The 12,704-nt window shown below is 41.3% G+C and overlaps 1 protein-coding gene across 1 annotated transcript in view; it reads left to right on the forward strand.

Moving 5' to 3' along the window:
• Nucleotides 1–12,704, forward strand: part of CNNM1 (cyclin and CBS domain divalent metal cation transport mediator 1) — a 33,696-nt gene that overhangs the window by 18,599 nt on the left and 2,393 nt on the right. Inside the window, exons 2-4 of the mRNA XM_023522536.1 lie at nt 6,597–6,740; nt 9,654–9,794; nt 11,773–11,942. Coding sequence (XP_023378304.1) covers nt 6,597–6,740; nt 9,654–9,794; nt 11,773–11,942 — 455 coding nt within the window. The remainder of the gene's footprint in view (nt 1–6,596; nt 6,741–9,653; nt 9,795–11,772; nt 11,943–12,704) is intronic.

Here is a 12,704-nt window from a genome sequence, read left to right on the forward strand (position 1 = left end):
ATAGGAAGTATACTAACAAGGTCCTTGGGAGCTCTTCTCTGTGGATGTGCCTAAACCTTCTAGAAGCTTATTTATTAAAGACCCTTCAGAGAATATTTCAACTTCTTCAAATACCAAAATACAGCTGTGAAGTTACTGCTACTTTCTAACTTTCTGTCCCTTTAAAGCAAGGTTCTAACCTCAGCACTGTTGACATTCCTTGCTATGGGGCTGTCCTGGGCATTGATGGATGTTTAGCTGCATCCCTGGCCTCTACTCACTACATTACCAGCAGCATCCCCTGCCCCACGTTGTGACAACTCAGGTTGTCTCTAGACATTGCCAAATATCCTTGAAAGGCAAAATCAGCCCCAGTTGAGATCCACCACTTTAAAAACAAAATCTGAAAACCTAGTTGCCCTTCTAAGAAATCTGACTTGTAGTTTGGGAATGTACATTGATGCCAGGGTAATGAGATAGAGCACTACTGGTAACCAGTACTAGGACCACCCTTTGGACTCTTGGAACAACAGAAAAAATATTTTGACTTTCAGTAGTGGGAAATGTTATTGACCTCAGACACACCAAGAGCCTAATAGTATAGTGCCTCAGCTTGTCTCAATAATAATTGGTACGAACACTACAAAGAAAACCCCTCCAAGCTCAGCATCAAATGGTCAATAACCCCTCTCTTCCCCATGTCAACAAAATACCTTAACTACCAGATCATATGAGAGAAAGCTTTCATCAGCTTGCCACCACAGCTACTCTTTGTTCCAGGAAGTTCTTTTTAGACTTTTCATGTGTACTTAGCATCTTGTGACTTAAATCAGGTGTACCAAAGGGACCAGGATTTAACTAGACATCTCAGTGCTTGTTTCTCTTCCTCATTAATAGGTGATCAGACAAATAACCAGAATGCCATAGAGCCCACCCAGAAACCAGTGGTTTTCAAACTTTACCCTGCATCATAACAGCTGTAAAGCTTATTAAACTACAGATCACTGGGCTGAACCCCCTGAGATTCTGATTTACTAGATCTTTGATGGGGCCTGAAAATTTGCATTTCTAACTAAGTTCTCAAGAGATGCTTAATGATTATGAAGTTCTGTATAAATGTTAATGCTCATCATCATTATTAGCCTAAATTAATTCACAGGCTTCCTGCTTTTCTGGTAAATTGGAAGGAAACTGAAGTTAATGGACTAAAAGTCATGAGAAGACAATTGAGGAATTCTGCTAGTCGATAAAGGCACAGCTTAACAGGAAAGGCCACAGTTCCCATTCACAGAACCTCATAGAAAGGCAGAAGAGGGAACTAGCCAAAATTGAAGCCCTCCCTCAAGTAAGCCATTAGGAAGTAAACACAACACTCATCCATGGGAGGAGAAACCAATGTTTGCCCAGAAAAAGATGGAAACGCTTAGGAAATTTGAACTCTTATTGCCCCAGTTTACGAGTTTTAAATACTCATAAATCATCCCTCAGGGTTGATAAGACCTCTAATAGGGATGTGAACCTACTATTTCCCAGGCCCACAGTGCTTTGTTCTCACATTCTCTCCTCCCATCTGTGACAAACCTCCATCCCTCATCCACCATTTTCACTGCCACAGAAAATCATAAGATGGTTCCCTCTCCACCATTCCTGGTCTCCTGGCAGCTTCACCTGTGTTCACTTTTGGTCTCTGCCACATCCTAGAGCACAAAATGACAACCAGGTACTCTGAACTAGCATCTTACCAGCATTACCACCATGTCCAAACCAGCATTGCTCTTCATTTCAGCTTATTTTCTTTTCATGAAGCAGTTCTTATTTCCTTCTTCCCTTAGTTCCTGGCAATGATTAACTACTTTCTCTATAGTTTAACCTATTCTGGAAGTTTTATAAATGGAATCAAACAATGTGTTCTTTTGTCTAGTTTCTTTCACTCAGCATAATGTTTTCAAAGTTTGTCCATGTTGTAGCCTGTATCAATACTTCATTCCCTTTTTATAGCCAGATGATATTCCATTATCTGGATATACCACATATTGTTTATTCATTCATCAATTGATGAACATTTGAACTGTTCCACTTTTTAGCAATTAGGAGTAATACTGCTGTTAACATGTGTGTATACATTTTTGTGTGGACATATGTTTTCATTTCTCTTAGGTGTAAACTTAGGAGTGGAATTGCTGATAATTTATGTTTACTATTTTGAAAAACTGCCAGACTGTTTTCCAAAGCAGGTGGATCATTTCATAATCCCACCAGCAATCTAAAGATTCCAATTTATCCACATCCTCATCAACATTTGTTAATGTCTGTCTTTTTAATTATAACCATTCTAGTGGGTATGAAGTGATATCTCATTACAGTTTTCATTTGTATTTTCCTAATGATGAAGATATTGAGCATCTTTTCATGTGCTTGTTGACCAGTTGTATATCTTCTTGGATAAATGTCTATTTACATCCTTTGCTCACTTTTTAATTGAGTTATGTTTTTATGAGTCGATATATTCTGGATTCAAGTTCCCTATCAGATAAATGATTTGCAAATATTTTCTCCCATTTTGTAAGGTGCCTTTCACTTTTTTAAAAATAGTGTCTCTTTTTAATTTTGATGATGTCCAGTTTGTGTACTGCTTTTCCTTTGATTGCTTGTCCTTTTGGAGTCTTACCAAAAAAAAAAAAAAAATCCTACTCCAAGGTCACAAAGACTTACTCCAACATTTTCTTCCAAAATTTTTATAGTTTTCACCCTTACATTTTAGCATTTAGTCCATTTTGAACTAATTTTTGTGTATAGTGTGAGGTAGGCATATGGATATCTACTTATCACCCATTACTTATGGAGTTCTCACTCTATGCCAGGTGCTGTTCAAGATTCTGGGGAAACAAAGATAAGTAGAACATACCTGTTGCCTTTCCGAGAGCTTACCATCATGGTGGGGGGATGACACATAAATAGAGAACAACAACTTAGTGAAATAATGGTGTATGATGCTCAACACTGTGCCTGGCCCCTAGTGTGTGTACAGCAAATGATGGCTGCTACAATAATAATAGATATTATTGTTGTTCTTATAAATGCTAATAGAGAGCTACGTTCAAAATGCTATGGCAGGAGAGAGTAACTAACTTTTCCATGTTTCAAGACTGGCTTCCTTTGGGGTCATCCCCATCAGTTCTGGGGCCCAGGAAGAGGAGGGGTACAAGGAGATACGTCTCTCAAAGGCCAACTCTTTTGAGAGAGGAAGAACCTCAGATATGTGTATCATGGGAACAGCTGGTTTTCTTGTCCCCATGTCAGCTCAGAAAAGAATTATGTGATTGCTAATTCCTGTTCCAGTCTGACCCTAAGAAAGAATGACTTTTTCATTTGTTTGTAGATCTCTATAGGCACTTGAGGGGATCATAAAGGTTGATTGAGGATTACAAAATGTTTCTAAAGAGGTTACATAAGCATATTGTCTTGATATTATAAAATTAGGACTTAAAATCTCTATTCCCTGGTGATCACATACTGTGTCCTCAAATTGACCGTATAAAGTGTAGACCAATGGTAGATACTCATGTGGAAGTTATGGTACTCTTTGTGAAACATCATAAAATGTTAATTTATTTAATCCCGTTGTATGAACTAATCTCTTAGTGGTGGGAAGTATAACTATATTATATATATTCTGGGCTCCACATTACAATGATTATCCAGTTATAGAAAATAATTTTAAGAAATCACTTTTCTAAGTTTTTCCATTATACTAGTCATTTGTTTTGTCATCTGTTAGCATATGTTAGCAAAAAAGTGAGAACAGGTGCCATAAGTGTAAGAACACTATGTTGGAAAAAAAAAAAACACTTTAAATTGAGCATATTCTAACAAGTAGCATAATCTAATTTAAACTATAAAACCCTTCAGTCCATTTGGGTAGGATGCAGTTGTTTCAAAGAAACAATTTAGAACCACTGAAGCAGAGCTTAAATTTTAATTTAAACACATTGTATTTTATCAAAAAGTAAAGGTTTTGGTGTTCGGTTTCAATATTATCTATTATATCCACTATGGATTTTTATTCAGTCTTAGTTCATTCATCAGGTATTTGTTGACTGCCTGTTATATGGAAGGTACCCTATCTAAGTCTGCGTCCTGAAGGAGCTTATGATTTGAGGAAGAGACATGGTTCAGTAGAGGGCACATACATTGCTAGTTATGACAAGCAATAAAGTGTGTGAAAATGCTCTAATAGAGTTATCAAAGGTTTAAAAACACCCATAAGATGAGGCTGGTTCAGCTTCGGAATGGGGAATATCCAGGAGAGCTTTCTTGAGGAGCAGGTGCCTGAGCTAGAACTCGAAGGCCCAGTGGAGATGGAATGGGGGAAAGAAACAATGTGAGCAAAGACTTAGAAAACGGACATGGAGGAAGCTGAGGACATGGAAGTAACCTGGGCACCTGTAATATAGAATGATTAGGGATGTAGCAAGGCATGCAGTTAGAAAGATGGGAGGGAGCCACATTTTTCAGTCTTGAGAATACCAAACTCATGAGTCTGAATTTGATTCCATGCACACTGAGGAGCCATGAAGAGTATTTGAGCAGGGCAGTGGAATGATCTGATCAGTTGAAAAGTAAGCTGAAGGACAAGTTGAAGGTGGAAAAGAAATTAGAGCCTACTCTTGCCATCTTTCCAATTAAAAATCCCAATACATAGCTTTATTGTGATTTGAGGTATTTGATACAGAAGCTCATGTATTTCCATTTTAATGGTTAATTTTGCCTCCAGCAAACTGACTATTCTTCTTATTTGATATATTTTTCTAGCAATGACCAAGCAAAAGCTTATAAAAAGTAACTCTGATAAAGCATGAACTTCCTTTTCTTTTTTTTTTTTGCAAGAACAACATCTGAGTCAGTACCCTAGGTTTTTCCTTAAATGTCTCTTAGATAAGGAAAAGAACCACCCAGATTTTTATTTTAGAAACAGGACCAGGAAATGTATTTATCAGCAGATGAAAATAAACCAAGGTGAAGAAGCAGGACTGTTGGGTAAGACTTGGTCCCTAAGTTAGAACTGTACCCAGTTATCTGGGTTTGCGATCCTGCTCTGCCACTTATGAGTGGCTGTGTAACTTTGGGTATGCTACTTAACCATTCTGTGCTTCAGTTCTTTCATCTGTAAAATGGAGATAAAAATAGTACTTGCCTCAAGGGTTGTTAAGAGGATTAAATGAATCAATAACCATTAGAGCTCAATAAATGTTAACTGTTATTATTCAGTTGTTGAACAGTGAAAATTAACTGACTGTCTATGACACATTACAGTTTACAAAGCACTTTCACATATCCACTAGGTCATTTGAGCTCCACAGTCACCTTATGGGTGCCATTTTATTATGCTCACAGATTCTATGCATCAGGCATTTGGACAAGGTACAGTGAGAATTGCTTATCTCTGCCTCTCAGTGTCTGTGCCAGCACTGGAGATGACTTTTATGGGTTTGGAGGACTTTTGAGAGTGTGCTGAATCAGCTGAGATTGTAGATCCACTGTCAAGATGGCTTCTTTGCTAACTTGTCTAGTGCTTTGGTAGGATGGCTGAAAGGCCAGGCTTAGCTGACACAGTCACCTAAGAATCTACATGTGGCCTCTCCACCATAGTGACCTCAGGGTAGTGGTCGGACTTCTTAGAGTACTTCTGTAGCAGAAACCACATGCCTTTCATGATCTAGCTTCAGCAGTCTCATGCAGACACTTTCCTGTTCTCCATTGTTTGAAGCAGTCACAAGCCTGCCCAGACTCAAGGGAAGAGGATAGAGACCACACCTTTCAATGAGAGGTGTATCAAAGAATTGGAGGGCATGTTTTAAAATCAACAAATGGTATTATTCCCTAATTCTAGATGAGAAGCTTGAGAATCAGTAGAGGTTAAAGGATTTGACGAGGGCCTATTGCATAGATAGTGAGGGGGTAGGAGATGAGAGATGTTTGAAGGAGGATAAGGCTACTACCTAATTTTTCTAACTCCAAATTCTTGTTCTTTCAATTAGACTAATCATTCTCCTTTAGCTTAGATATAGGGTTGACCTCTGAACAGCACAGGTTTGAATTGCACAGGTCCACTTATGTGTGGGTTTTTTTTCAATAAGTACTGTCAACCCTTCATGTCCATTGGTTTTGCATCTGTGGATTCAACCTACCATGGCTCAAAAACTGTATTTTCGCATTCCCAGTACTGTTTTCGACCCACAGATGGTTGGATCTGCAGATGTGAAGGGCTGAATGTAGAGTCAAAAGTGTGGATTTTCAATTGCGTGAGGGTTGGTGCCCCTAACCCCCACATTGTTCAAGGGTCAACTGTAATTGCTAATATGTAAAGGTTAAAAGGAAAAAATTTTAACTGGCCTTGTGTATATTAGGTAACTTTTCTAAAAAAGGAAACAGATGTAAAAATGTAAAGAAACTTTATATTTTTATATGAGCTTGTACACAAACCTCCTATTTTAAAGAGATCCTAGGATAAGTTCAGTCCTGAGATTAGTGAGAAAGCAACTTTGTATAATTTTCTCACAAGGAAAGATCTCTGAAAATGCCCCAGATGCTTAACTGTGACTTTATTTGTTCTCTAGGAAAATCTCACCTGGCCATTGTCCAGCGGGTGAATAATGAGGGAGAAGGTGACCCCTTCTATGAGGTGATGGGCATTGTCACACTGGAGGACATCATAGAAGAGATCATCAAGTCAGAGATCCTAGACGAAACTGACCTCTACAGTAAGTGCACGGTCTTGGCCATTGTCTAAGGTCATCTTATTTTCCTCTGAGACTCTCAGAGCTGGCTTAGTTTGATATACAGTGTGAAAAGGTGTCAGGACAAGCCCCCTTCATTGCCGCAAGTCAATCCCCTAATGCCAGGTGCTGGCATGGCAAGATACCCTGGCTGGAATCACCCCAAGTCCCCGAGAACATGCTAGCTAAATGTTTATCAGGAGGGAATCTTCAGGAACCAAGACTATGAAAAGGAGACCTCCTGGCCTTTAGATGAAGAAGGAACTATAGAAAACGAAGTGCACCTCAGAGGACCACTCTGCCCTGGTTTCTGTTCCCTGTGTTGTTCTTGTTTTGTCTCTTTGTCCATCTGGATGCAGACCCCAACACTCCCCAGGGTTCCATTCAACAACCTACTCACATCAAAACATTTGCAATGGAGACCGTCATGAGATTGCTCACCGCAACCTAAGCCAGACCTTAAATGTCCCTTCTTAGACACTGCTCTTCTCCCTTAGGCTTTTCAGCCGTACCACTTAGTTTCCCTTTCTCTTCCTTCCTCAGCCCAAGCTCCTGTCCCTGCTTCTGCCTCTGCTCCCCCCTCTGCTCCCCCCTTTCTGGTCTTCTCACTCTCCTTTCTCCTCCCCCTCGGGAACAATATGGACTCTTCTATGCAGATAGTGACTGCTTTCGGTCACTGAGTCTTATCAAAGCTTTGCTTGCAAACCTCACAAAGACATGCTTTGTCTCCGGGATGAGAATGTTAACCTAATCCATAGGAGTCCTGAGGCCAGGGACTGTTTCCTCCAAATTTTACCTCATGGAACAGCAAAACCTTCTCCTCCCCTCAGAGAACCCATTCCAGACCCCTGTTCTTAGTTTGCTAGAAACAGCCAAAAACTAGCTCCTGGTAGAAAAAGCTTTGACACTGTAAGGCAGTGAGCAGTGAAGAAAGAGTGACTTCTTTTTGAACTAGGAAGAGATCAAACCTAAAAGGTGGGCCGGACCTTGATAGAATGTTCCAGAAGTGTCAGAGTATCTGGTACTGCTGTGATGCCCGAGTCAGGCCTGTGTTCTTCAAGTAAGAGTTGACCTTTTCCTCCCTCATTTCCTTCTCCCTTCTCCATCTCTGCCCATCACTCTTGATTTAGAATTCCCAAGCGTCTCAATAGATATATTGGTGAAGACATTCGCACTAAAGTGCCAGTGGCTGATAGTAGTGATAAATAATCTAAATGAGTAAGCTCCTCTTAGGGCATTTGTTTTCACAAGCTTAATGCTCCAAATACTAGCTATTAAAATAAAAGGAATGAAGAAGGAGATCAGAGGAATGATTCTCCATGATGAAAAGTTAAGTGGCATTTTGATGGAGGAGGAGGGAGACGGATATTTAAGCAAACATGTCATGCAAATCAGACGGCTGCTCACTAGCAAGAGCAAAAGAACTGGTCCAATGCAGATATTTGCTGCTCTCTTGCTGAGCAATTGATCTTCTTTCTCAAGGAAAGGGGTAGAGTTTTCCCACTCTTGTAAATAAGCTTCTGGCATGATTCCTTCAGAGCTGCGAGAAGGCCGGGGAGCCAGGAATACTATGTTGCTTCTCACTTGACCTTGACCCACAGGAAAGCTGGGTCTGGATCTCACTATGGTTGCAACCTGAGCAAAAGGAGTGTGAAAGCAGGGCCCAGAGTCCAAGGCAGGCCAGTGAGAGCAGCCAGTGGAAGGGCACTTTCTCCCTTCTGGCAGGAAACCCAAACGGTGTGGCTGAGGCAAGCTCTGAGAGGAGAGGGATTGTCCAAGGCAGCCACATCCTGGGCCCTGGGCCCCTGGCCCAGGGGTTCGTTCCCTCTAATCCACTGTGTCTACTCAGTCTGCACTGAAAATTCCCCACAGCCCTGTTTGTCCAGGTCAAATTTGGAGAAAACCCAAACCCCTTTTCCTGCTCTCCTTAGCACAGATGAAATAGGCTGGAAGTTTCCAAGTTTCACTCAAAACTAAGGGAAAGCAAAAGAGACATGTCCAAAGCAAAAACTCCCCTTCTCCCTTCAAAAAAAAAAAATATGTTTAAGACAAGCTTTAAAAAAAAAAGAAAGGAGAAAAATATTAAATTGGAAAAAGCAAATTTTATCAATCAATAATCAGGCTCTCTGGAGTTCCTTCAGGTCCTACTGAGGGCCTCTGCCCAAAGAACCCATCTTTGCAGGTTATAGGGGTGTTTCCAGTTCTTCTCCTTTCTTCTTTCCTTTATTTCTCCCAATTCTGTCCCCATAAAGGGGCCAGAGTTGAAGCAGGAGACTTGTGAGTGGAAAGAGGCAGTGACCACCCACTTCCTTGGGCAGCATGCCTTGGGTACTGCTCAGAGTGTGGTTTAAATCAGTGGCAAGAGACCAGGTGAGTCTAGTGCTGGGGACAGGAGAGGGACAGAGACAGCAACCTCCTGGGACTCCCAAACCCCTTGATGCCAGGATTCAAGTCTCTGATGTTTGAATGCCTTTTTGTAAGCACTTCACAGATAGCTTCTGGTTGGAGTCTCATAATAACTGCAGGAGATGAGTAGAAGAGTTATTATTAATTATTAACCTCATATAGATTAAAACAAACAAATGTTCTGATGCTTAGAGAGGTTACACAGCTCAGAAGTACAGAAGCCAGCCCCAGAATCCTGACCCTGGGGGTTCCATGCCAGCCTTTCCTGTTTTCCACTATGTACCTCTTAAGTGTACATAACACTGAGAAGATTATAGCATCTTCTACCTTCCAACCCTTATCAACATCCTTCTACCCCTGGAGAGAGGTATTGTAATGTCACCTACAGTTGACACTTTGCAGAAATTCATGTCGTCCCAAAGGAAGTCTGGGATAACCTCCAAAACCCCACAGTGATTCTGAGATCATGCAATCTGTCCCTGTGATCTGCAGCCGACAATCGGAAAAAGCAGAGGGTCCCACACCGGGAGAGAAAGCGCCATGACTTCTCCTTGTTTAAGCTTTCTGACTCAGAGATGAGGGTGAAGATTTCTCCACAGCTTCTGCTGGCCACACACCGCTTCATGGCCACAGGTATGACTCTACCCATCTGTGTCTTCACCCCAGGCAGGTAAAGCAGAATCTGGAGGGTGGAACCCAGGCACTAATCTTTTTTATTACCTTGCAACCTAATTCCAACGTGCAGCTGGGACTGAGATCCACTGATCCAGCAGAGAAAGTTACATTAGGTAGGGTGACAGGTTGTCACATACTGTCATTTCTAGCCCCAGGCCTAATCTTCTAGGCAGGAAGTAAATACAACGCAACTCAGCTTTCTCTCTTCTATTCAAGAAAAGAGCTAAAGAAACCACTGCTGCTCTTTTCCCTTCCTCCACTCACTTCTTGGAGGGATATTGAGACCCACCTCCATCTTGTTGGAGTTGGGGTGCCCCAGAGGGTTTGTGGCAGAGGGGAAGATGTTTTCCTACCCAGCAACAAGCCCCTGGGGTCCAGGACCCTCCAGGGGCCTTATAGGGCTATGAGATATGAGTTCTTTATATACAGAAGTGGATTATGAATTTTGAGATCTGTGGAAGAAAAAAAAATAAGAGACCCAAAGAGAAACTTCTCCTTCTTGTGAAGAAGGTAAACTTCATCTTTGACCTCTGACCTCATCTATGCCTAGTTAATGTGCTGACCTAGAATGATCACACCCATTACTAAGTTCAATGTTTAATTTATTCAGCATATATTTATTGAGTACGTAATGCGTGCTAGTACTGTTCTAGGTGCTAAAAAGTAGAAAATTTTAAATTGGAGTTCTTTAGGGGCATTGTTTTATAAACTATATAAATATCTAACCAATGTACTGTATACTTGAAACTAATAAAACAAAAAATAATAATAATTACTAATAAAAAATAAAAAATAAATTGGAGTTCTTTAAAGTAGAGTTGTCAACATTTTATCTAGTTCTGAATACAGATTTCTTTTAATTACTGGCTGTCTGATTTCCTAGAGCAAAGTAGCTATATCTGCTAATGTAATATAATATACAATAATACACGTAAATGTGATGCAAGGGTGCTTCACATTGTTGAGAACATATCACTTAAATAACTACCCGTTTCTATTAACTTGAAATTTCATTTCATTCAATAGATATGTCATACAAATAGGTCAGATTAAATTCTCTGTATTTCATTTGATTATAGCATCAAAGCCTTTGTTGTTTACATGGCTTGCTTATCCATCCCCAACTATTTTTTCGAAACCACTTTATTAAAGTATGATTGACATATAAATGTAGTACATACTTAATGTATACAACTTGATGACTTTGGAGATGAGTGTACACCCATGAAACCATCACCACAATCTATGCCAAAACATATCCATCACCTCCAGAAATTTCCTCCCACCCTCTTTATTTATTACTATTTTTGTATGTTAATGTAAGGTCTATCCTCTTAGCAAATTTTAAAGTATACAATACAGTAGTAACTATAGGCACTACACTGTGCCATAGATCTCTAGGACTTACTCATCTGTCATAACTGAAAATTTGTACCTTTTGACCAACAGCCCCTCTTTTTCCCCTCCCACTAGCCCGGACGACTAGCATTCTACTCGGCTTCTGTGGATTTGACTGTTTTAGATTCATCATATAAGTGATATCATGCACTATTTGTCCTCCAGTGCCTGGCTTATTTCACTTAGCATAATGTTCTCTAGGTTCATCCATGTTGTCGCAAATGGCAAGATTGCCTTCTTTTTTAAGTCCATACACAACTTTAAATAAAATCAAGGAGAAAATTAATAACAAAACTGGCATGTCCAAAATGGTGACCTGTGTTTCCTGAGGTGCCAGTGCAAGGACACACATCTCCATAGGGCACAGGCCTATCTCCTGGGTTTAAGAACCCCCAACCAAGGGAGTCGCAGGAATCCTGCCAGCCTGGTGCCTGGAGCTCAAATGGAGGGGACTCTAGACACATGCCCTGATTGCCGTGGCGTGCCCACCCTGACGCCTCCCAGCTGCCAATTCCTCCTGCCTCATATTGTTCCCTAGAAGTGGAGCCCTTTAAGTCTCTGTACCTTTCGGAGAAGATCCTGCTCCGGCTCCTGAAACATCCCCACGTGATCCAGGAGCTGAAGTTTGATGAGAAGAACAAGAAAGCCCCAGAACACTACCTCTACCAGCGCAACCGCCCTGTGGACTATTTTGTGCTGCTTCTCCAGGTGAGTGGGAAAATCAGAGACCTCCAAGGGCAAGACGAGGGCATCCCTAGGCTGGAGGGAAGTAGCCATGCCTCCCCAGTGCCAAATTCCAAGACTCAGCTGGCTGCCTTGAGAACAAGGCCAGGTGGAGTGGGCATTTGTCCATGACCCAAAGAAGGAGCCAGATATGACTGGCTGGTGTCCTGGGAGTAGTGGGGTATTGATGGCATTTAATCTGACCACTCAGCTATGTTTGTGATGAGGCGCAGCAGGTACCTCTCCAGCAGTGGCGTTCTGCTGCTGGACTTCCAAAATTGCTGCTGTACAGAATCCCTAAAACCTTGTTTCTGCTTGGCCATGCCCAGAAATGCAACTGTCCAGTGCCTCCAAAACTTCAGATACCTCTCATTTAAATCCCTGCTCATGGTTGATCGCAAATCTCAACATCTCTGACTTCCACCCACTGGTCCTTGCTCTGCTCTCTTGAGGTGCACAGGACATATCCACCTTCCCTGCAACATCTCAGCCTTTGCAGTCTCTTGACACTTCTCCTCCTTAAAAAGACCCAGAAGGAAATGAATGACTGAGTGAAAGATGCACAGCATTTCCCCAAAACTCATATATATAAGTGTGATCACCTTCTGCCCTAATTGCCTGGATAGGCCCATAAATAGGTGTCCAGCATGGTTCCAGCACTGGATACTGCTGGCACCCTGGCCTGGCTCCACCCAATGCTGCTCGTCACTATTCTCCGTCTCTTCCCAGCAAAATCTTCTGAACCCT

The sequence above is a fragment of the Pteropus vampyrus genome, unplaced genomic scaffold (genome assembly GCF_000151845.1).
Source record: "Pteropus vampyrus isolate Shadow unplaced genomic scaffold, Pvam_2.0 Scaffold348, whole genome shotgun sequence".
NCBI lineage: Eukaryota > Metazoa > Chordata > Mammalia > Chiroptera > Pteropodidae > Pteropus > Pteropus vampyrus.